The sequence below is a fragment of the Colias croceus genome, chromosome 7 (genome assembly GCF_905220415.1).
Source record: "Colias croceus chromosome 7, ilColCroc2.1".
Lineage (NCBI taxonomy): Eukaryota > Metazoa > Arthropoda > Insecta > Lepidoptera > Pieridae > Colias > Colias croceus.
In genome coordinates, this window is record NC_059543.1 from 5,903,400 (window position 1) to 5,929,932 (window position 26,533).

The 26,533-nt window shown below is 30.4% G+C and overlaps 2 protein-coding genes across 2 annotated transcripts in view; one reads left to right on the forward strand and one right to left on the reverse strand.

The window, feature by feature from the left end:
• Positions 1–1,012: 1,012 nt before the first annotated feature.
• Positions 1,013–1,878, reverse strand: LOC123693351 (centrosomal protein 20). The gene is made up of 2 exons (XM_045638409.1): positions 1,726–1,878; positions 1,013–1,459 (listed from the first exon to the last, which is right to left on the reverse strand). The coding sequence occupies exons 1-2, from the start codon at positions 1,819–1,821 to the stop codon at positions 1,121–1,123; spliced, it is 435 nt and encodes a 144-aa protein (XP_045494365.1). The 5' UTR covers positions 1,822–1,878; the 3' UTR covers positions 1,013–1,120.
• Positions 1,879–4,358: 2,480 nt separating this feature from the next.
• Positions 4,359–26,533, forward strand: part of LOC123693352 (acid sphingomyelinase-like phosphodiesterase 3a) — a 36,219-nt gene continuing 14,044 nt past the window's right edge. The window contains exons 1-2 of the mRNA XM_045638410.1: positions 4,359–4,507; positions 19,118–19,201. Coding sequence (XP_045494366.1) covers positions 19,132–19,201 — 70 coding nt within the window. The 5' untranslated portion in view covers positions 4,359–4,507; positions 19,118–19,131. The remainder of the gene's footprint in view (positions 4,508–19,117; positions 19,202–26,533) is intronic.

Sequence of the window (26,533 nt, forward strand, 5' to 3'; positions counted from 1 at the left end):
TTACGAATATATTGCACGACTAATGGCCTACGAATACATGAATAAGAGAATATATTACAAGCATTAATTATTATTGCCTCGTAATATTATGTAAAAGATTCTATTTCAAGAAAATATTCGTCTTTCTAAACGTGACATAATATTATACTAAAGTTGTTTGGATGTTATGTGAAAATTCGAAAAGAAAAAAATATTATAAACTGCATTGTAATCATTACACACAATATTGAAATTTTTATTACGATAGAAGAATTTAAGAGGGCTTATTCAATTTAACGCAAGTCAAAATCTCCGCGATCTATTACGATAGATCGCGGCTTGCGCTATCCTTTTACTATGAACAGCATAAGTCCACAGGAGAGCGCCGAGCAACATGTCCTCTCTCTGGAAAGGCTCGCTGCCGACTGATTTTAATCGGGTCGCGCGCAGTGTTTTATAGTACTTTAAAAAAAATTGTAGAAAAATAATAGAGGTACCTTAGTTGATTTTTTAAATTTTATCTTATAAGTAAGACGTTCTTTTATTGCAATATGTAAAAATTATATTAAACTAAGTCAAATATCTTGGTGAAAATAATCATTTTGTCGACTATAATTTCTAAAAAAATTCACATTGTTCGGATTTTAATTTCGTAAGTTAGGAGTCCAAAATAAAAAAATCTTTTAACTAACTATTTTAATAAGGATTTTTGCAGTTAGTTAAAAAAAATTGTGTGTTAGATCTGTCAGCGATTTCAGATATTTTTAGCTTCGAAATTGACACTAAAAGCGAAATCAAGTAATCATCGGCTCAGTTATCTTGATGGTATTCACAAATACTGTATTAATTGAAAAAAACTCTTAACTAACTATATAGACAATAAAATTTCCTAAAATTATTAGTAATTCATATGTTTGTAAGATAAGTGGTTGATAGACAATCTGGTTTGAAAAATCACATATTTGAGCCAAACAGCGCACGGACCGCGTACACGGCCTTAAGTAAGAGATGAAACATCTAAGTGAAACCCAGATACTTTTAAATCTATTTAATGAGCACAAACGGTACTAAAATATATCACATATAAATCAGAAGTATAAAACATTGAATTTACTACAATTTAAAAAGTACAAAAATGCCACTACTGTACATCTCTCTTCACTTTATTAATCTTGCGTTTGATTCGATCCGAATAAGCGGCAATAATATTCGATAGCAGTGGTAAGGTAGCAGACTTTTCGTCATCTTTAACCCCTACCTCAGCGCAAAGTTCTCCTCTGGATCTCTTAGTCTTTGCCATACCAGCTTCAGAAGACATAACAGATGCTGTGTATAGATATCCGTTCCACTCCAAGTATTCTCTTACAAGCTCGTTGATTAGTAGTACTTCACTATTGGGCTTTGGGGCTCCTGTGTTTTTGTAATTCGGGTTAAGGGACACTTGCTTGTCTTGGAGAATTTCTGTCACTTTCGCTCTCATCTGGAATAAAATTTTATCACGATAACTTGTTATTTTATTATAATATGTAGAGTTTCAGAGCTGACTGTGTCCTTTCCTTGTATGTAAATAACATTTAAAAACAGCTTTGAATTGTTACTGTATACAATTATAACCGGGGCGTTATACTCTTTTTGTTCCAATAGTTGTAATGATTAATTTTACAAATAATGAATTATGAATCACTTTCTAATCTGAATTTAACGTAATAATAAGTATGTATTTTTATGAAAAGAATTATATATTACCTCGGCTTGAAATTTATTCAAGTGTCCACTTTTTCTCAAAAGATTTTTTATCGAGTTTAAAAGCTCTTTTTCAGAAATCGCTTTATTTTCATTCATTTAGAATTCAATTAGTCACGATTCAATATGAACTGATTTTTCTTTAATGTATTTTCGTCGATAATTTAATTCATTTTATATGACAGTTTATGTGACAGTCTTGAGAGATAATTTCATTTTTTGATAATAAATCCTTATTTTAACCAGTACAAATTATTATAATACTCATTAGAGAATGGATTAATCAAAGGAATAATTAATAAATGTTAGTCCGCTTTTCCACCTGTAAGGAGACTTGCAAGTTGCTGTCAGACAGACTGTCGGACATTTCTCGCGGAAGTTTTCTTGCAGGTGGAAACGCGGCCTAAAATAAGGTTTACTTTAAAATAAGTTCTAATATTGAACATTGCTCAGTAGTTGCTCAATAGGATCTATTTTTATTTATTAAATTAACTATTTTATTTTATGTTTGTAACTCTAAAACTTAGCAAACTGATGCATACAGTTCATGAGGCAAATACGTACGTCTGCATTTCATTCACTTCATTATAATTTATTTAGATTATGCATGCATGACACATGTTTGTATAACACTCTGTAAGTTGCAAAATATAAGCAAAAAATCTAATAAAGTTTGTGCACTTGAAGCGATTTTCTTCTTTTATTAAATCGTGTTTATCTGTTGTTAATAGTAATGCAACTACTTATTAGTAAAACTGAAATGTTGTTTAAAAATCCTGAGAGAATATTTTATGAGTCAATTAAATATTCTCTATATAATAATTACATTCGGTATACTGTTGCTACTACGAAAATGAAAACTTACCTTAATTACTCTTATAAAATATCATAAATGCAAAAGTTTGTGACGATGTGTATGTGTGTGTTTGTTACTATTTCACCCAAATACTACTGAATCGATTACAATGAAATTAAGCACATATATATAGAGGGTTACTTGGATTAACACATAGGATAGGTTTTATGCCGGAAATCTCACGGGAACGGGAACTATGCGGGTTTTTCTTTGAAAACGCGGGCAAAACCGCGGGCGGAATGCATCTTATAATCTGCCCGAGCGTCTGTGCAATTAAAATTACATAAAAAATTAAATAGAATAAAATTGTTACATTCACCTTTCCATTTTAAAAATAGCAGTTCTCTAAACCACTTGAAGCGCACATCTTTTCTCATTTAAAACTAACTCTAAAATGTACATCACGTATAGAATCATCAACCGACATCAATATCACTTAACCAAAGCTACGAAGCTTTGGAACAGATCAAAAGAGGAAATTGAATTTATGTTGCACATTTTATTTGTGGGGACATTATGGTCGCACACTGTAACAAATGCTAGGGTATTAATGTAAGACAGTTTGAGCTTACGAAAGACATTTACTGTATACGATACGATATTTGGTCGTGGGTGCGACTGACACGATTATCAACAGGAAATAACATGTACGGATAATTAAGTTTATTAAAATATGTCGTGCCGTCCTCGGGTTAAAATAATGTTTTATTGCATAATAATATTATGTATATAACGATTAATATGTCATTTGAATCACGTTATTTTGTCATTTTATATTTATTTGGACATAAACATAAACAAATAAATAAATATTTCTAATTTGAACTGCTATCATTACTGGTAATGCTTTTCTCAAGTAAACTAGCCATAATAAATTCCACGAAGAAAACTAGTAAGTCAGTTTTATTTTTTTCTCAGAACTTACTCTTTACTCATTATTGGATTTGATCTATTTTCACGTTATCGTGTATTGTAAATCAGCACCCAGACATTCAACAAATTACGGTGCACGGGTCTTGACCGCTCTTAAAGATCTGTTGTAGTCTTGCATTTGTTTTCAATGACCGTACACTGTCGACTACGACTGCCATTATGTTGCACTAAGATGTACTTAGGTTTTGTGGAGTTGAAAATTATTTTTTCATAAAGTAGCTAGACTAGCAAGAGAATTTTGGGAGATTGTTATAATCAACTTTTGTCCAAAATAATGCATTTATTTACGACACTTTATTGTACAGTACCAGTAATAAATACAGATAATTTATCATAAAAAATATGAACATGGTAAGTGCATAATAGGTGGCCTTATTTATTAAAGCAATCCCTTCCAGGCAACCATAAAAATAAAGAATAATATGCATCTGTCTATTAAGAATATGAAGTATGAAGTAGAAGTATAGTGAATGGTGAAAAATAAATGGTAAATGATAAAACAATTTCTATGCGATATTTTCTGAAAAATTGGAAAATTCGTACACTTAGCGGGATTCGAACTCAAGTTTTCGCCATGCCGCGACCGCGACAATTTTTAAGGTAAATAAACTCAAAGGTATATAGTCGGGAAATGCAAAGTCGCAAAATACTGATCACTACAGTGCATTCTTTGCCCTTAGCGATTCCCAATTAATCAGAAAGGCCACCAACAAAAAGTCCACATAGTTCACTAAATCTGAAAAGTCTGAGAATGTTGCAGTTCCGAGCTGAACCGAAAGTATCCGATTTGAAAGTTATAATGTTGGGAAAGCACAATCGTAGCTCAGTTCTACGCTGGCTGTTGTCGGGGAAACATGTCCCTATGTTTTGTATTTATGAGATCGTGTGCTTGTGAAATTATGGGTTCGGTGATAAACTTTGAATGGATGTAAAGTGATTTTTGGAAGTGGCAACAATTTAAATTAGAACTGAAAAGTGACTTGTAGCGACGTTGGAGTAAGTATTATGTTTGTTTGTTTTTTCTTACGTAATGTTTTAATACATACTTTATTGTTTTTCTGATTTGGAAATTATAATTGTCTTCAATATTTGTTTATATGGTATTGCATTAATTGTTATGAATTATAAATTTGTAGGTATTAATATTATGTTTAGTGTCAAGGTGGGACGTTTTTTATTTGTACTTCATAGCTTTGTAAGCCTCTCCAATAATAATGAATGTAATGTATTGTAATTGCAATAATCTTAATTACAACTAAACTATAGAACAACAACCCAAGGTTTTAACGGTAGAGTTACGTAATTTTTTGTTGTTTGCATCCATCAAATATTATCGGTAGATTATATTATTATTGAGATAAGATTCACAAAAACAAAGGAAGTTAATTGCTCAAGCGTGGACTTAATTTAAGGGGAAATGAAAGCTTTTATCGATTTACTATGAAGATAAAATTTTCGTGTTTACTCTACACGCGAACGTGGTTTTGAACGGTATTTGTTATAAGCAGTGTTGTCCTTGGTTTGTTTGTGAGATTGTTTTATTATTTTTTAAGACAAAATAATAGCTTCATTTAGCGTAGATTTTATTTTTACACTCATAACCAAGATGTTTCGTTTTTCGGTACCCAAAATAGTAGTAAGCTATGACTAGCGTAGATTTGACTTTAATTTACTCTTAAAACAAAAATGTTTCGATTATGAACTTAGATTTCAATACATTTTCAAAAAGCACAAGTATAAAGGTACATATTTGAATGTCGGCGGAATAATAGCTAAGTTCTGTGAATTATATTTATTAAAAGATACCAACAAAAAATAATTGGATACAAATACGTAGATAACATATTGTCAGAAATATCAACAAGCTTAGTTATTATTATTGTATTTAAAACTATAAAAAGTTAATTTGAAAAATAACTTATAGTTTATATTTTCTAACTAATCCAACCGAAGTAATCTCTCATTGCTTTTAGATAAAAAGCCTACATTGTAATATTCCCTTCGAGACGCTGTGTTCTACATTTAGTTCTGCTTTTATTACATTTTTGTGTTATTACTGTTTCTTAATTAAAATCGTCTAAAATTTTTCGCTTTACGTAGTTTTACTATTTGTTTAATATTATCCAGTAAGTTAAATGTTGGTATATTTTTTTATCTTGATTTAATTCAGGAGAGCGTTTTTTGAAGTTTATTTAGCTTTAGTACTTATTTTGCCGTTTTTATTTTCAATTCAGTCTAATTAATTTAGAATTGAACGAAAATTCTAAAACGAACTCTTATTGATAACAAAGAGCTTAGTCGTTTATTAAGTTTTTTATTTGCATTTCTATATAGCACTGAGTAGTAGTTTTATACTAAATACAATATAGATAGGATTGTATTTTAGTTTCTATAAAATGATTAAAGCCTGTGTGGGTGCATGAATGTTTAAGCAGTATATACTACGTACATTATCTAAATAGCTACGTAACCTGCACCTACGGCGTAGCAGTGCTACAACCTCTTATCTCCTCTACGGAGAAACATTACGGAACGCTGTTTTCATTGTTGAATATTTTTATGAAAGGTGTAATACCAAGGTTACTCTGCTTTTTATTAGTGTGTACGAAATGAGCTTTTATTCCATTCTTACATTTAAAAGGTATATTATAATATTATGTAAAAGACAATAGGATGTTTTTCTTGCACATGAGCTCACCTTTACCCTTTTTACGACTAAGCTATTTTATGTATATTTTCTTATATATATGTTCTTAGCTAGGTTAAATTTCATTTGTTTAGGTATCAAAAATAATTAATATTCATTCATTCAATTAATTTTTAAAACAATTGATACACAAATCAGTGATCTATGAATACAATATCACATTGTTATGTGATTAAATATGAAATACACGACACCCTATTATGTATACTGTAATTACGTATTATTACGTAAATGGCATCTGTTGATATTTGTATAATAATTTGGTAATTAATTCATTAAAATTAACAATTATCACCCACGATATAAAATTATTAAATTTTCGTTATTTCAAATGAATACCAAATAAGGCCTGAAAATATCCATTTCGAAGTAATTTTGAAAATTCATTCTAAATGCGTTGGGGCGTTTTCTAAAAGTGGACGTCAGAATATGAAGTTAATTTGATGGAGGTTGAACGAAATTGAAGGGACTGGATACTCCACAATTTTTAATAAGTGATGAATTTGATTATATGACGGTATTTGATAAATTGACTTGCGTTTCCAACATTCTGCTAATGGAACGTGAATGATTAAATAATATCTCTGTTTGGTATAATCTCCTTACTGTTAAATCAAATGTTATTATTAAATTGTGTCTTCAGATTCGGACAGAAGTTTGATATGTTCATTTTTGTATTAATACTTAGTACTTGATAAAATTCAATAATTTGGTTAAAATATAATAAAGTAATAACTAATAAACACTCCATCGTAGATAATAAAGCCTACACCTGTGCGTTGTGTATTAATGTTTAAACCACAGCACATATTCGAAAACTAGCTTATTTTTAATCCGCTAAAATATTGAAATAGATGAACCCTTTAATCTAAGGATGAACCGTTTATATAAATCGCAAGGCAAAGCTAGTATTTAATAAATGCTCACCAATATTACCACGTAAACAATAGTTTCATGAAAGAGTGTCCAGAGACTTAGTAATACAACACAATTCCTAGCATCTGCAGCGATTTTTTAAAGTCTCAACTTTCAGCTGACGGAGCAACTTTGCTTTTACTCGAAAAGAAAAAAACTTAAAGTACTTTTTGAATTAAACTTTACAGTACAAGCAATTTTAAATTCAAACACCGTAAAACATTGCTTTGATCCTTACATCTGTAAATACGTGTTAGCTCTTTGCGAAAAATCTTATTTCTATGGCTTATTAGGTGAATGTTTGAAATATAATTTGTGTTTAAATTTACTTTTTGGGTTAAAGGAGAAAATGTTTCGCGTATCTTCGAGTTTAGAGTGAATCGTCTTTGTATTCATAATATTAATTATTATGAACTCTTATACACATCGATTATTACATCATATTTTTCTAACAATGTTCTTTGTGATGTGGTCATAACCATGTCATAGACTCATAATCGTATTTAATGATTTCTTGATTATAATATGTATTAGCTGAAACAAATTAAACATGTTTTGTTGTTGTATATATTATGTACTAGCGGTCCGCCCCGGCTTCGCCCGTGGTACATATTCACGTTTTCTCTACATAAGAACCATCCTCGTACTTCAAGGAATATAATAAAAAAAGAATTAAAGAAATCGGTTCAGCTGTTCTAAAGTTATGCGCTTACCAATATATTTTGGGATTCATTTTTATATTATAGACTAGCGGTCCGCCCCGGCTTCGCCCGTGGTACATTTTTACGTTTTCTCTCCATAAGAACCATCCTCGTACTTCAAGAAATGTAACAAAAAAAAATTAACGAAATCGGTTCAGTTGTTCTCGCTTACCAACACATTTTGCGATTCATTTTTATATAATACGTTTATTATTATTTTCTTATGTATTATTTTCTTACATATTTAGTTGAGTTATCGGTAGCTCTATTGCTTAACATGAAAGTTATTTATATAAAACAAAAGCAATTTAAATAATTCACGAATAAATAAAGTTTGTGATAAATATCAAAATAATAAGATTAAACGGTGTTCCGTATGAACAGAGAAGAGGCATTTGTAACGTCGACGCAACATGGCGCGAATAATGTATTCATACATTTGTTGGCTGTCCGTTTAAGTAGTTGGAAGTTACATAAAACATTTTAAGATTAATTCGTGGAGTGCGTAAGCAAAAAAATGGATGTTTGAATGCTGAGAAGTAAAGCTATACTCTGTATCGTGCAATTGAATCACCAAATTGAATGATGGTATTAACAAACATTAAGAATCAGACTAGATGATGTTCTATAATTGTAGTGTTCATCTTGACCTGAATATATTATCGCTTCCCTGATCTCAATCCACGGGAATAATATTATAACGTAAGTCTGTCTATACGATAATTGAGAGAAGAATATTATAGTTTTTATATAAATTTTCAGATGGAAGCACTTAATAGTTTACTTTCATTGATACGTTAGCTTTAATGAAAAGATATCATCAAACAAAAATGGCTTCAAACTTGTATTAACATATTTAATAAGTAAAGCGTAGTTTATCCAACAAAGTTATCGTTTAATTGCCTTATAATTTCACGAACGCCTAACGTATTATAGTACTATTATAATACAAGTTCTGAACGCGTAAATAAAGAATTATTGTTCCATATAAGAAACGATTCGCCGAAAATATTGCTAATACTATTACGTCGAACTTGAACCATTATGTGAAGTTCAAACAAACATTACTAGTTTTGCGGTCCTTTTCCCGATAACGATTATATCGGAACTTTTAATAGAATTCTTATAACAATACGTGCAGTATAAGAAATGTGCTTACGCAGATGTGGTTTCTATTATATATTCCAGTAGCGTGTAGCTCTTAGAGTGTAGCTAGAACTTTTGAAGTGTTCTGAATGAATAAATGTAGTTGATATAAATTGTACACGTCATACTGTAGATAGGAAGATAAATTCACTTACATTTTTAGAAGTACATGCCCTATAGATACTAAGGCAATTCTTACAAGAAATTAACTATAGAAAATATATATTTTGAAACAAGAATGAGATTGATGTTTTTATTAATATAAAAATATAGTCCCTATTTAGTTATTATGTTTTTGCAAAATTAAAAAATAACATACTTATAGAGATGTAATGCAATTAAGAGCTATTATTAAGGAAATATACTTTATAAGCACATAAAAACCGTGCCAACGAACCCTTATTCTATTTAGATTTATTCTTAACATTTACGAATAGTATTTGCCTTAATAATACGATACGAATACGATTTTCGACAGTAAAAAACAATTTTACTGATATTATCACTCATAGTTAAAAATAATTGATCGTGAAATAAGTTCCATTCACTCATTCGACTCGATTTGTCATCATTATCAAAAAGTGCTCATTACCAACTGACATGTATTTATAGTTTATAATGGAAAATATATAAAAGTTGTTTCAGTTTCCCGTTTTTTGAAATGTTTACCGGTTCAAAGGTATATATAGTACTATTCAACCTAAAGTTTTTCTAAATCTTCTTGGTAAATGTAGGAGTACAATGCAACGAGTAGAATTTGTGCGTAGAGTGAACATATTATACCTTCTAGAGAAGCGGGTTCCATTTCAAGCCAAAATTTAACTTTTTTCCGATGCACGTAGGATAACTGCACGTAGTTACGCTATTATAATAATTACCATTAGGCGAGATAGTAGTCGCACGCTTTCCTATCGTATAATTCAAATAAAAAAATATTAAGTAGAATTATGTCAATGTCTTCAAGTCCCCAATATATTGGGTACTGCAGTAACCGATTTTGATAACCAGCTGCAGAGACATCATCAACATGTCGTTCACAAATTAAAGTATTTTTACGTACTTATAAAGTCACCATGATTGCATTGCTACAAATGTAAGGAGCGGTACATGCTTATAGATCTGATAATAATCCGTATTGATAAATTCAATTTAATTATAGTTATATAAATAATTAACATTTGACGAATATTAAATTATGGCTTTGAATATAAAATATGTCGTGTTCTGTTAATTAACATAATTATAATAATTAACAATATTACGTACCTAATAAACTTAATTTATTTATGATAACAATAGAGTGTCAGCTCAAAGCATTCTATTTTCATACAGTTTTGTCAGTACAAATCATATGCTTATGATTTGGAATTATATGATTTTGACTCATTTATTAGCATGATTTTATTATACAACTGAAAATCAGTGGAGAATCTAAGTGTCTTATATGTCCTTAGATTCTCAAACCACTGAGTGGATATTATCCATTTTGTGCCGTTGTAACTAGTTATAAGTTAATTTTATTTATTTTTTATGTATTAATGTGCATCGGTACAAATAAATGTATTTTCTTTCTTCTTTCTTTCTATACAAGACAATAACAATTAATCAGAGAGTCTTTCGTGGTAACGTGAATTTTGTTCTCTATAGCACAATATTGGTAGATCAGTATTTTTATAGACTCAATTTTATTGTTCTTAAGGAAATTAACTTCAAGAATAGCTAGAGACTTAGATGACTTAGACTTAAATGAAACAGATACTTTTATTTTAACAGTTCTCTTTTAGTAGTATGATTATGATATGAACTCTTATATTTTTTGTGTGTATTGTTTTCACTAAAATGAAGAAATTCTTGTTTGGGTGTCGCTCTCGACTTGAATAAATTATTTAAATTGATTTACACTAAAATAATTTTTCATTAATAATATTATTTAATATCCTCTACGTAAATATCTCCAAGCTTTTTTTGTTTCAGTTGTATACAAAATACACTGCACTATACCTGACCTAGTGTTTATAATGACCTTCGTGACCTAGTAAAAAATATTATCTCTTTTAAATATTATAATGATTTTAATCATAAATAACTATGATTTTTGTGTCGACGTCATTTTAACGAAACTCATTGAAAAAATATTTCCATTTTTCATAATATCTACTTTGAGATTAATCGCAAAATATTTTTCATTAAAAATCAAATCACATTGCGTAGTTTTAAATTGATAATTTCAGTAATTATAAAATGAATGGAACAAGATATTTTTTATAAATTATCTCAGAAGATATTCTTGACTTCTTTGACAATTAGTATGTAGGAGTTAAGTAGAAAAGATGAAGCTTATGAATAAAATATGTTGTTTTAAGAACTAAATTACTTAATAACAATACTTTTATAGATAAATACAAAATATAGCATTTTAACACAGAAAAATGATACGACGAATTCAAGAAGGGCCACCGACTTTGTTTTCCGCAGGCCGGGTGCCTCGGGCTTATTTGTGTACCCTAAATGTTCAAGAATAAATATAGGAATAAGTGAACCGCATAAGAGGGACTTAAAGAAGTGCTATTCAACCGTTTTTCCCTCAATTCCATATAGACGACTATATGATATTTACAAGTGCTTGTATGTACCTATACATAAGCTAATGTACTGGTTTTAGTAGAAGCGGTCCACCCAGCTTCGACTGTAGTAATGGCACAATAAAAGTTTTGAAATCGGCCCAGTAGTTCACAAGAGAAACGCGTTCAATCAAAAAAAAAAAATTATTATTACACTAGTTCTCCGTGCGCGGCTTCACCTGCTTTATATAAAACTAAACAAATTAGATACTGAAACCCTTTTCTTGAATCACTCTATGTATTAAAAGACAGTTCAATCTGTTAGTAGTTTTTTACTTTGTTGTATGATTTCTAGTGATATAGTTATAGTACATGGTATAAAACTAAGATTAAATACATTGAAGAAGATAAATATACAATAGCATATAATAATATGTAACAACAATTTAACGTTAAGGTACAATACAATACACAAATTAGTTTTAAATGTGCACCATGCAATAATAGGTCGAATAAAAAGTTTATCGAAAACAGCTTTCCTCACAAAATGAACTTGAAAGCTCTTAAAAGGAAGACCATTCAACTTTTTAACTTTTTGTAAGGTTTGTCTCTTTTTAATGTTCTTTGTTTACTATCTATGTTGGTTTCATTTACTCAAATTAGCTTTTATTATCATTGCGGCCTTTCAACTTCTGTTTCAAAGAATTTTATAGTGCTATAAGCAAAGTTGCTATAATTTCCTCTCACTAATTATATTAATCTGCTTTTATAAAAACTTTAAATAGGTCGCATCTTTTTATTTAATGTTTTGATACTTTTTATGTTATCTCAAACGTGTTAAGTATTTTTCAATTTATGTAAGATTGTAAGAAATAAAACTGGACCACATATGTATTTAAATGGAGTATATACATAATAGGAACCAAGTTAGACTTTTTAGCTATACAATCCTTACTAATATTATAAATACGTAACTGTGTTTGTATGTTAGTCATTTACGAAGCAATGAAGCGCTTATATAATACAAGCTGCGCTCCGGGGTTTTAGCGTGATGATATATATATCGTTTTTATATTCTATTTGGTTATTTACAAAGTGACAAATAGTCTTGTAACTTGTTAATGGTAGACATTTAAACGCTACCGTAACAAACACAAAACACAGTTAAAATAAATAAATTTCAATCAGTAAAATGTGTTACATTAATGTTTTGTTCCTACAATAATAAAGTTATAATTATTCGCAGCCAATTCGTAATTAACTTGAAACATTGTTGGTAAATGTGGATAATTACTTAATTTGCAATTTTAATTAAATTATATTTCAAACGGTTTGTACTTAGTATCGGGATTATTATTAAAAGCTTTGAATCTAATATGATTTGTTTGAACATTTTTCTTTCATTTTAATATGCTTATCAGAAAGCCTTTGTTTTGTAATTAAAAGTCTATAAGTATCATGAGAATCACGTAAATCGGTTCAGAAACCTCGGAGTAATCGGTGTACATACATAAAAAAAACACACCGGCCGAATTGATAACCTCCTCCTGTTTTTTGAAGTCGGCTAAAAACGACATAAGATTGAGGCTAATTAATTATACTGTAATAATAATTGTACACATTACATATTCCTTATTATATTTCATACATATTAATAAATGTAATAGATACGTTAAGTGTTAAAAAAGGAAAGAGCTATGTTGTTATTCTCATGAATAACCTATCTAAAATGTAACATAGAGATTCCTTATATTGTATTATTATTAAACACAAAATATACTTTTAAAACAAAGATATATAAAATGAACAATACTGTATTTTTCAACATTTATGTATTCAAATAACCATTGTATGAATATGGTAATAGAGTTAATTTTTACAAATCCAATACGATATTCATATCCACTGAATTTCAACGGTTTCTGTACAAAAATATTATTTTATTCACACAGCTGTTTGAGTGTTTCACAGGCTGAGTGTCATCGTGACACTCGGCTGGGTCAAGATGTCTTTAACAGGTGAAAATATAGCACAGGCTTGACTACTTTCATCATTGGGCGGATTATTGTTACTGCTTTATGTTAAAACAAAATGTGTTAGCCCTTGAAATGTATATATAGATATAATAAGATGGTTTTTTTTATTACATAGAACCAACGCTCATTAGATATTTAAAGCTATATTAAGAAGTGTCGTTCAAAAGATTATGCACTACTTACTTTATATCGTATTTATTTATTCTATTTATAAAGTTTTAAAATTTTATAATATTTAAGACTGATTAGAAATTATAATAACAGGTTTAATCCTTAATATAATTTTAGTCATGAGACAAATTATCACCCAAACCTACAATTTAATGTATACCTAGAAAATCTAAGCATAATGTTACGAAGAAATCTTTCAACGAAAATTGGATAAAGTAAATATATTTTACATCCTTTTTGTGTTACATTTTCTGTAACACGATAGCGTTTTTTTCCGTTGTTAGTTATCGAAAAATCTTTGATTTTTATCTGCTTGGATTACATGCTAGATTATATCCTATCAGATACAGTTTATATATTACTAGCTGTCCACCCGCGGCTTCGCCCGCGCAGTCAAAGAAAAACCCCGCATAGTCCCCGTTCCCGTTGGATTTCCGGGATAAAACCTATCCTGTTTCCCGGGGTAAAAAGTAGCCTATGTCCTTTCTCGGGTATCAAAATATCTCTATACCAAATTTCATGCAAATTGATTCAGCAGTTAAGGCGTGATTGAGTAACAGACAGACAGACAGAGTTACTTTCGCATTTATAATATTAGTATGGATTTGCTTAATGATAATGGATTGTTATCACAGCTGGGATACTTTGCTATAGTTAGATGATGATATATTATGTAGTAGGCTTCGTAGATTTAGGTTTACGACAAGGTTTATTTAATAACTTAAAAAGTTAATAATACAAATCGATGATTCGATTTGATACAAAAAAAAATAATGAAGAAATAAAAAAACTTATAGGCATAGTAAAACGTTCCTGTGTATACCTACAGTCGTAATCAAGTCTGCTTAATAATATCAATGTAACAATAAATGAAAGCTCTCCTTCCGTTTTTGTAAGAAATCGTCAATAATGTTATTTTTTCTTGAAATGTGTTTCGTGTTTGTTTTTTATACTTGGATAAATAAAATATAAATAAATAAATTAATTGATTTAATAATAAATCGACTAAATATTGGATAATCTTATAATTACAAATTAATTCAATTTTGTTTCGTGCTTCACAGTAGATACAATACGTTAGCTAAATTAATGATAATTTTCACGCACAAAGGAAAATATAGTTAAATCGATGAATACGTTTTCGGAACTTTGTATTTTAAATCAAATTACACTAATGCGTTATTGTAGACTCCCCTAACTCTAAAAAGTACAAAACGTTTTGCAATTTCCTTAGCTGTGTCTGCACGCGAACTTCACATCAAGGCTTTAATATATTTTGCAATAGCCATATTAAGACATAAAGATAATGTACATAGCTATCGAGACGTTCGTATTAAGAGGACAAATTATATAAACTAAGAATTAATCTACAATCTACTATATTAATCAAAATATATCGATGTGTTGTTTAAACTCGAGAACGGCTATTTAACGACCAAATCAGCTATTTAATTTTTTAATTATTATTTTTAAACTTATTAAAGAGAGAGCAAGATTTGCAGGGGCAGCTATTAAAAATTAAAAGCATGCTTGATCCTTATAAAAAATATATCGCTATTTTTGTCTGTTTTTTGACATTTTTCATTGACTCCATTGCATTAGCATGAGTCACGATTCACAAAAAATATGGCGTCATAATATTATGTTATCTAATCTGTGGCAATACTTCGTAGCTTTAATTAAAGAAAAAATATCTCAAGAAACAGTGCACTAGAAAATGAATCCCAAATTAAATTACTAATATAAGCCAACTCTAATATAATTACCGTTATGTAAAGCTATGTGGAGCACATCTAATACACTTAACTGGTAGCCTAGAATTTAGATCCCGATAACGAACACTCGTCTTATTGAGTCTCGTAACTAATTGAAGCCGACTCAAGGCTATTAACTCGATAGCTTACTGATTTACTTGTTGTTGGAGATTTTTGCAAAACGCTTCGGTAGTTTTTAACACGTTTTTATTAGCTTCGCCTTTCTTTTTTATGTTTTTATGTTACCGACATGTTAGTATGTAAACGATTCCTTTAGACTCGATTTTGATCCACTTTAAACAGATATATTTAATTCAAACTTTGTACACTTATCAAGAATTGATGACGATACCATAATTGCAAGTTTAAACGTTTTTTTTTAGTTTTTTCTTACTATATTTATTTACATAGCTTCATAATAGGTGTTTTGATTTTTCTTCAGAATCGTACATAAGTAGATAAGGCATCTATTTAATACATGACCAGCATAAATACTTGTTCTAGTTGCTGTAAAGTTTCATCCAAATCCTTCCAGTAGTTCGTGAAAAGTAGCAAACATAATGTATCCATTCTTTTTTAATAATATTTGTATAATATGCTTGCACACAGCATTTATGTACCTAACTCAGTTTTCAAGTTGTTTTGTTTTTTAAAGTTCAAATGTCTAAGGGAGAAAGCTGATGCCTGTATACACATTACACCGGTTAGTTCTTTGAACTGAGCCTTAAAACCTATAATGTCTGTCTATGTCTATGAAAAGAATAAGAAATAAACGTTATTCATTCTCACAAACTATCGCATTTATAATATTAGTAGGACAATACTGCTTTCCGAATCGGTGGTAAATGTTGAAAATATGTAATGACGTTTCAAAAGTGCTTCTATAAGAATTCTAATTGAATAAATAAATGTTCGTGTTTGAGTTTGAATAGTAATGTGCAATTGTTCATAATATATTTCTGGTGTCAGTGTAAATATAAGAAGTGGTTTACCTCAATAAGGCTTCACAAGTAACACCTTTGACACGACCACATATTTTACACTAAGGCTTCTATTAGTATAATATTTTCAAAGACCTCATTCTACATTTTTATTATGCCGTTTTTACGGGAATTTCAATGCACTTTTTTCAATTATTTGCGTGGAAATGATTGATTGGGATATGGTTATTTTTATTTTATGTTTATAAGCGCACTTGATGAATTGAGTTAAATGTAGAAAAAGCGATATGTTATTCATTATAATTGTAGCCAGATTTTACTATTTCAATAACGTAATATTTATTAGAAAAAAAAATTAAATTACATCCATCACTAAGTACTAATTTAACAATTCATCTTAACGTATGTTGATGAAATATTATAACGATTACTATATTATTGCAAAAATACTTTATGAGCTAGATAAACAACGAAGATACTTTTCCCATACAACCCGTTCGAAGTTGGTCAACGTAACAAAATATTTACACAAAGAGGCCACAAACATACACAATGTAGCGTATCTATGCCATTCTGATAGAAGCTTTGCGGTTTTTGAATTAAGCCGATAAAGCTCAGATAGAGTTGGAAATTTTTGGATAAAATTAAATTGCTTTGTAACGAACTTTGTTAACGTGCACTTACGTAGAACAAAGACGTGACCCAAATTGTATTAACTTTGTGGATACTAGGTTTCATATGTATGGAAAAGTTATATTTAGGTAAGCTATTGTAAAAATTATATAAGCAACTAGCTTACTGCCCGCAGCTTCGCCCGCTTGGCCTAAAACCTAATAAATTATATACTTACTAAAACCTTCATCTTAAATCACTCTATCTATTAAAAAAACCGCATCAAAATCCGTTACGTAGTTTTAAAGATTTTAGCATACAAAGGGACATAGGGACAAAGGGACTTACTTTGTATTATACTATGTAGTGATTGTCGAGGTCATTGATAGGGGTTTTAAGATATGTACCTACTTACTTTCTAGTAGTTTAGTTAAAATCTAAGTTAAAAGAATACTGATATCAAAGCTCTGAAAAAGAAACACGAACAAATCGAATTATCTTTGTGTTTCCCTTTTCAAATAAGAAAAATGTTATACGATCTTAAAACAAAAAGAAAAAAAATCCTGAAATGTGGCTTGTTCAGCATTCAGCAGCGGGCATACAACAGAATCGCAATTGAGGTGTCAAAAACGGAAGGAAAAATTGAATAAAAGTTATTTTCGTATGTTTGTTGTGTACACTATGTGTCAAAAAGTGGGCTCATTTTTCGAGTGTTTAGGTACTCGACTGCGCCAGAAGGGGGGTTGTGAATTTCGAGTGTGTGTCTGAAACCTATGTATTCTTCATTGGCATCTGAAGCTAAAAATGGACTTTTACACACTTAACAATGTCGAATAAAATAGCGATTTCTCCCAAATACTATCGAATGATGTTATAAAGTGGATAATTAATTAAAAGATTACTACAGACTAAAATAATTAGCTTGTAGATTTTTTACTTTTGTACAGATTTTTTATTACTTCTACATAGTGTTAACTATAGGATTACTATGTACGCATATTGTAAATAAGGGAATTTCAATAAGACCATAGTGAACAAGGAAAATAGTAAAAAGAGTATTTTGTTAAGCATCGGCAAAACAATATGAAGGTACAAACGGCCATTTGGCGGCTTAAATCGCTGCCAAGCCGTGAAAGGCTTTGTTTGCTGAAAAATATTAAATGGCTGAAAGTCTGGAACAAAAGGGCTGTTCCGCAGTGGTTAAACGCTACGTAACTATAGTTTTTTGTAACTGTAGGTAAGATTTCTTTATGGAGAAAATGAGCGGATTACATAAATGTACTTCTCGGAACGGTACCTACTAGTCGTAATGTGAATGAAAATGTTATTACATACTAGCTTGCTGCCCGCGACTTCACCCGCAGGAAAACCTAATTGGTTCGTTTTCCCGTAATGATTTTGAGATTACACCTATCTATTGTCCTCTCTTAGGTCTCAAGCTATCTCTGTGGCAAAATTTCATCCAAATTGGTACAGTGGTTGAGGCATGAAGGAGAGACAGACAGAGCTACTTTCACATTTATATACCTACGATTTATTCGTTTCTTAGGTGCTTACTTGTATTTATTGTAACAACACAAACAATTGGGGTTATCCTTTATAAAGGGTGTGTATTTCGTGAAAATTTATTACAAGACATTAATATAATTTGTTCCATCTCAGCCAACATGGTCTTAATTTGTTTATTTTATCTCGCAAAATAAAATATTTTAAGGATGGCATTTATTTTGTATGTTTCGTCAAATAAAACTGGTATTTAGAGCAAATAAATTTATATATCTAAATAAATATTTCCGGATTATTTAAGAACGTGGAAAAAATTAAGTACAATGTTATCATATTTTTATTCCATCTTCAATTATTTATTATTGAAGATATGTAGTGAAAGTATTATTTATTGGAGATCTAAACAAACTAAAATGGTATATTTTATACAATGTCGAAAGTTTAAATATATTTTTCTATAAAATATACCCTAGTTTGTCCCACACACATCAATGACCAATGTAACTCACTATGTGAATTAACCTCATTTTTTTAATCATTTTATTTTTATTTTCAGATACGACGTTCAAAATGTCGACAGCCAGCCTCATATTGATGTCCATATGTGTTCTCTTGTTGACTTGCACTCACGCTAAAATCGGTAAGTTTTTTAGGATTCCATGATCTGAATTATAAAACAATATAAATAAAAATGTGTCATTGACATATTTGTTACTATACTTCCAAAAGACTGCAATAAATTCTAAAAAAATAACTGATACAATATGGAAAATGTTCATAAACCGTCACCCCTACTACTGAGCGGAGCCGGGGCAAACAGCTGCTACATTCATAAATATAAAAAAACAATACCTACTATACAAAAAGCTTTCAAAAAACAAAAGACAATAATGACAGTAATTAAGTCTGTTAGAGGGAACAAAGATACTACTCCAAAGAATAAGCTATACTATACATACTACAAAGAATACAAAATTATAATGTCATGGTTTTGTATTCACTGTTATATACGTACACTTTTTGTATTGTACTGTGTACATATCTTAATATAAATGGTGGATGAAAACAATTTAATAATTGATACAATGGAATATATTAGGAACTAGGTTTCCGCCCGCGGCTTCGCCCGCGCAGTCAAAGAAAAACCCGCATAGTTCCCGTTCCCGTGGAATTTCCGGGATTACATCATTTTCCCGGGATAAAAAGTAGCTTATGTCCTTTCTCGGGTATAAAAATATCTCCATACCAAATTTCATGAAAATTGGTTCAGTAGTTTAGGCGTGATTGAGTAACAGACAGACAGACAAAGTTACTTTCGCATTTATAATGTAAGTATGGATTGGTAGAAATTTTATTTTTAAAATATACTACCGCTATCGGTTTCTGTTCCTGAATGAATGGTCTAATATGTGTCTAAATATTATTTCTTGTAAATGTGGTCCTTCACGAACGATATTTTTAACACTTAATTGTAAACATAGGTATTGTTCTTACATAAATAAATAAAATAGAACATTCCGCTAAAGCATAGGAAAGGAGAATAAACAATAAACATTACAAGCCCGGAGCTACAACACGTGTTAGATCAAACGTCTCTCAAACAAGGTTGTCATTGTTATTTCTTTTGTTAAAATCTTTGTAACTATCTATATGTACTTCATTTTCTTTTATATAATAGTGATTGTTGAATAAGAACTTTTATAAGTTCGTTCTGTAACTTGGAAAGTATTTAAGTAATACTTATAGCAAATTATTATAATTACTTAAGAATTACCTACCAATTTGAAAATTTCATCAAATATTCTAAAAAATTTTCAAATATGTATCAATGAATTATTATTATTATTTATTATTAAAATGTATTGCGTAAAATCACTACAAAGTAAAGGTATCCCGTGATTTCGGGCAGGAAAACTTATAATAATGTACATACCAAATCAATGTTATTTTTATTGAAAGCTATTAAAAGAGTAAGTAAGTTATCAAATTATTGTTAGACTTTTTATATAACTTTATTCTCATACAGAAGTTACTTATAATCTATAAATAATTTACATCATAACTTTTAGAGTGCTTGACATAAAAAGTCGAGACGAATAATAAAAGATCCTTCGGTCATCAACCTTCCAACATTTAACGTATATAATAGATAATTTTATTTCCTTGAACTATTCTCGAAATGATTACATACTTTTTTATTATAAGACTAGCTTCCGCCCGCGACTCCGTCCGCGCGGAAAAATTAAGAAAAATTAAGATTTTTTTTTCTACGTATTTTTCCGGAATAAAAAGTATCCTATTTTATGCCCAGGATAATAATGTATAATTATACCAAGTTTCATCGAAATCGAACCGTTAGTTTTCACGTGATGCCTGAACATACAGACAGACAGACAGACAGACAGACAAAAATTTTTTTAGTCACATATTTGGGCTTGGTATCGATCCAATAACACCCCCTGCTATTTATTTTTTCAATATTTTCAATGTACAGAATTGACCCTTTTACAGATTTATTATATGTATAGATATATATTTGAAATTGACAGTGCTTAGGCTTTTATTCAACTTTTATTTCTAGAAAAATTGACATCACAGTTATAAAAATTAATTAGTAGGTAAATATAAGTTTGCTTGGCATAGAGACTTTTAGCGAAAATTGTATATTTCAGTTCTTTTTTTTTTTGTATTTCGTAAGATCATTTGTAAAAAACGGAAATAATCATTTTCACACTTTGCAACAGCATTTACTAATAAAACATTAAAACAAATCGACAAAATGCAATGCTATTTCACACAATCGCATTGAGAACTTCGATGAAAATACTACAAATACTTAAGTTTTCTTAAGTCTCTTAAATTTGAAGTTTCTCTCCAATGTTCTCTCAAAATCTCTTCAATCCTACTCAATAAATGTTTGAATATTTGCAATGTAAATGTTACTTGTAGGATCTTGTGTTTTGTGAGAGATTAGTGCAATAGTACTAACTGTATACGGTATTTGTACTTTCTTAAGGAATATGAAAATAATAGCACACTGAAGACACTCATATTCCAAAATATAGATACCAGCATGGCATTATGGAAATGGTATTATAACTGTGGTATTATTGACTTCGTTCTATTGCGTTACGAAGTATTATAAATTTTCTGCAGTACTATATGCAATATGACCATACAAAGGGCCATTCACCAATACTTAATCGGGTCATCATAAAATGCAGTAACATTTCTTCTCTTGTCCTTATTTACAGTGCCACCTCACTTATCTATTAATAGTTTGTTTCCATAGCAACCGTCTTGACCAAGCTGTGTAAAGTCTTTTACACCTTCTAGAACAAGTTTCCACAGAAATTATTAATAACGAGCGGTACCTTCGCGGATTGGCTGTAATGTATTTTTAATCAATCTGCTCTAATTTTCAAGTGAAGTATTCCATTTGCCTTGGCATTATAGAAACGGTATTATTGACTTCGTGTAATAATAATAATATGATCTATTTTCGGAACAGTGAGGATTTAATCTAATTAACAGATAAAATTAAATTGCTTCTATAATAAATTAAAGTCGAGGTAAAGACGCTGGTTATGAATGATGTTAAAATAAATATAATAAAAATGTTTATAACGTACACATCGCAACTTGTAAATGTTTGCGGCTTATTTTGTTAAACGTACCTACATAGTAAAAGTGCAAAATGAATAAAACATCATATAAGTAAGAGATAGGTATATATATTATACAGTATATGATGTAAAAACTTGCTCTTAATTTTACCGAATTAGATGAAGACCTTATTTTATTCCCGAATTATTGCAGAATGAATTTCCTTTTCGAGATAGAATTAATAATGACATTGCATTTAGAATTGCAACATTCCTACCAAATTAATGCATTAGCTAGTCTTAATAATTCAATACTACACCTCTAAGAGTTTGAAACCGAATTGTTTCTGGAAATTATAATATATTTGAATTTGTGAAATGAATTTATAGGGTTAGCCGGACAAACTTTAAGAGGGTTAGTTTAGTGTTTATACGTAAAGTTTTCAGTATTTTGGCAAACGGCTAAGCGCTGTTTTTGTCAGACTAAAAGTTTTTAATGAGCCCGAAATATGTTCATAGCGCTCATAGGTTGGACTGAAGTGCAATTAAATAAACTGGAGTAAATATATTACCTTGTTACCTCGTTGTTTTAGGCAAAGTAATAAGCATGAAATCCTTAGCTTTAAACACAGTTGCCGGTCGTAATTTTAATGTAGGTAATTGTTTCCAAAATTGAATATGTACAAGAGGAGCCAGTTAAGCGAGTCAATATTATTTTTATTAATATGAATAAAATATTAACTAAATTTTTCATAAAAAATCGGCTTAAAGGAATACAGGGCTTCGTTTTAAATGAAGATATTGATAAGATCTGGAACATGAAGGTGGATAAATAATAATTTTTATTATTGGTTGCAAATAAATCTGCCTTCGTAGCAGACTACGTACGGCGGCTACGACGTAGCAATTACTACGCTAGCAAATACTAATTTTGAAGATTCAAACGGATTTTATAAGATTAGATAATTGTGATTGATCGATTTTCCGTACTTATAAAAAATACAGTTAAAATTTCCACAGAACGTTACAAAGTATAAAATAGTGAACGTAATAATCGTAAAACTAAATGGCAATTTCCGATATCTTACACGAAGATTCATTGCTTATTCTTGGCCCATACGTCAGTAGATAATTTAGATTCCCTAATCACAAGCTTACTCCTTTTGTTGAAGGGTTCGGCTTGATTGATGATACTTCGTCTATTCTGACTTTGAGTTTCCTTATGTGTTTTGTACGTAAGGTAAATGCCGGTTTCTATGTAAGGTATGGTCATTTTTGGGGCTAAATCAATGTGCGAAAAGATTCTCTTCAGTTTTATTAATTGTAGTCGCTAATTTTTTGACTGTTTTCCAATTCATAGCCTTCGTTTGCACAGAAAATGAGTTTGAAATTTAAAAGCGCTCCATATGCCACAATTTTAGATAGAAGAGTTATATTTTGTATTACATAAACTTTGCCGTTTTTTTTAAATAAAATATATGTTGTAAGTTACGTAACATGTTATCTATCTTAAAAATAACCTAAAGTAACTGATAATTACTGTACGTAGTATTATCATTGTATCAATACCACTGATCAATTATTTGCAACCATCCCACAGGCTTCTCTTATCACTCGTCAATGTACACGAAACATGCAACAACCTCGCAAATAACGTGAGACCAATACACCTGTGGCATGTATCGTGCACTGAATAAATGATTTGATTTGTAACGAATTGCCTCAGCGAATAGGCGCGATATCACGGTATCGATCCTCTTCTAACACGGAGCGAACACGAAAGTACAAGGAATTAATCAATGTATGGATAATATGCACCCACCACGAACTATTTAATCAATTATTTTAGGTACTTACTTTAAAGGCAATTGGTGCTATGGAAACTAGACGACTGATGATGAGATCGCTTTGAAATATTTCTGTTAAAATGTTTGTGAGTGTAAGTACATACTTACCTATATGGATGTTATAATAAACACAACATGATCTAAAATTGTCTCGCTGAGAACGTAAACAGTTGTATACCTAAATGTACATTCCCTTTTAAATATCTAAGACAAAATTTCCCGTAACATTTCATAAGAGAGAACTCAAGCAAATTAATAAGGACCCTTGAAAAATTACGATACCAATTTTAATCTCCCATTAAACCCTCTGAAGGGTTTGCCCATCCTTATTAGACGATTACGGCATAAATAAACCTACGATCCAATTTCGTGCAATTAGTTCAGTGGTTTCCATTCGGCGTTGATAAGTAAGTCAATCAATCAGTACACGTTCTTTATGTACAGAAGGTTATATATTACATCACGTCAGGTACGAAAACAGATGGTAATCTAGACATTATTCGGGTCTATTCTGATACAGAATATCGAGTGAATGGTGTCAGATATGTGAAATGGAGTCGTGTTTCGCGCACATTTACTTATGCTAACCACATAATAACGAGTTGATTAACGAGCACACATGAGCATTTCCAGTTAATGAATACCTTTACAGTATGCTTTGAGTAACATTTTATGACGCAATTTCGCCGCTTGAATCGTGATAATTATTATGTTTGAAACTTATCTTGAATAATCGCCGATTGGTCAATTCATTAAAGTGAAGTTAGTCACGCTTACCCTGGGTTTAATAAGGCATTTCTGCTAGGGAAAAGGTATTTCTTAACTATTTCAATAATATTTTATGTGAAAATATTCTATTCTCCACTATGGCATGTTAGTGTAACATTCGTTCGTTATGTTAGACTAATGTAATGCGATATCTGAGAAGGCAGACACATTACACTGTTGAAAAAGTGTGGTCCTACTCCAAAATGGAATAGTCTAGCTATTCTTTTAGCGATTATGGAGAACTATCCATACTAATATTAACAACGCGAAAATAACTCTGTCTGTCTGTTACTCAATCACGTCTAAACTACTGAACCAATTTTCATGAAATTTGGAATGGGGATATTTTGATACCTCTCGCCCCCATAGACTACTTTTTATCCCGGGAAAATGACGCAATCCCAGAAATCCCACGGGAACGAGAACTATGCGGGTTTTTCTTTGACTGTGCGGGCGAAGCCGCGGGCGGAAACCTAGTATAAAATATTATAGTTTTAATGACAGCATAGAAAATGACTCTTGCGATTTTCTTAAAATAAAATAAAATAACAATTTATAAATTAGAGTTTTATACATAATCAATTCAGTTTATTGTTAAAACTAATCCATTATGCTTATAACTTTTAGGTACATCAAAAATATTTAGTAAAACAAAATTCCGGTACATCAATCTTAAGTTCCATTCTTTTATTCCGCAAAGGTAAGAACCATTAATATTCGCTCTGATTTATATCCCCGAGATATTCAAACCACTTACAGTTATTTAAGATGGCTCCGTATTACATTTGAATTTATTAGAACGAGATCTGTTAGAATCTGTGAGGAGATTACAATTTTTCCTGGAACATTTCAAAATTTTCGAAGTTTAGAAGGTATGTTGGAGATTATGGTTCATTATTTTTGGCTGGGATAGCAGTGGATAAGCAGCATATTATGATATAGAAATAGAAAAAATCTTTATTGAAAAAGTTTTAAAATAATACAGAAGAATAATAACTAAAGTGTTCGAATGTATAGATAGGACCTTGATGACTTAGTTGCTTATCTTTGATATCTAATTAGTGCGTTTTATTTATCTCTAAACAAGCTGTTCCCCGCTGTTTCACCCGCATTGCTCCTGTTGGTCTTATCGTGATGATAATGCCTTCCTCAATAAATGGGCTAACATTGAAAGAATTTTTCAAATAGGGCCAGTAGTTCCTGGGATTAGCGCGTTCAAACAAACTCTTCAGCTTAATAATATTATTAGTATAGATAAAAAAACGGCTCCTTAGAAAAACAATATTGCCTTTACTATATTTTAATCCTTAAATCCTGAAATAATACGTTTCTTAGTATTATTTATTCTTCGAGTAATTTCTATTCACATATTCAACAAAACTAAAAACGACGTGTGGCACTCGGGGACTGCCGCGGTAAGCTATTGCATGCTATGCCTTCAAGCCACACCTCCGCCCGTCGGAGTGGGGAGCGTGAGGTTTTTTCGTTACGGAATTTCTCGATTCGGTCCCCGCGCTCAAGGCCCGCGATAGAAGCTATGCAATAGCTTAATAACAAAATTGCTGAGTAAAATTATTTCAAAGCAGTAAACACAACCACAATATCTATATGCAATATTCGCGGAATTTCAATATATAATACCTTGACACGGAGCATTTCAAAAGCGCTTGACTAAAGATTTCAGAGCAAATGCTATACAAATAAAACTAGGACTCATAATACTAGATTAATATAACATTCATAACATCATCC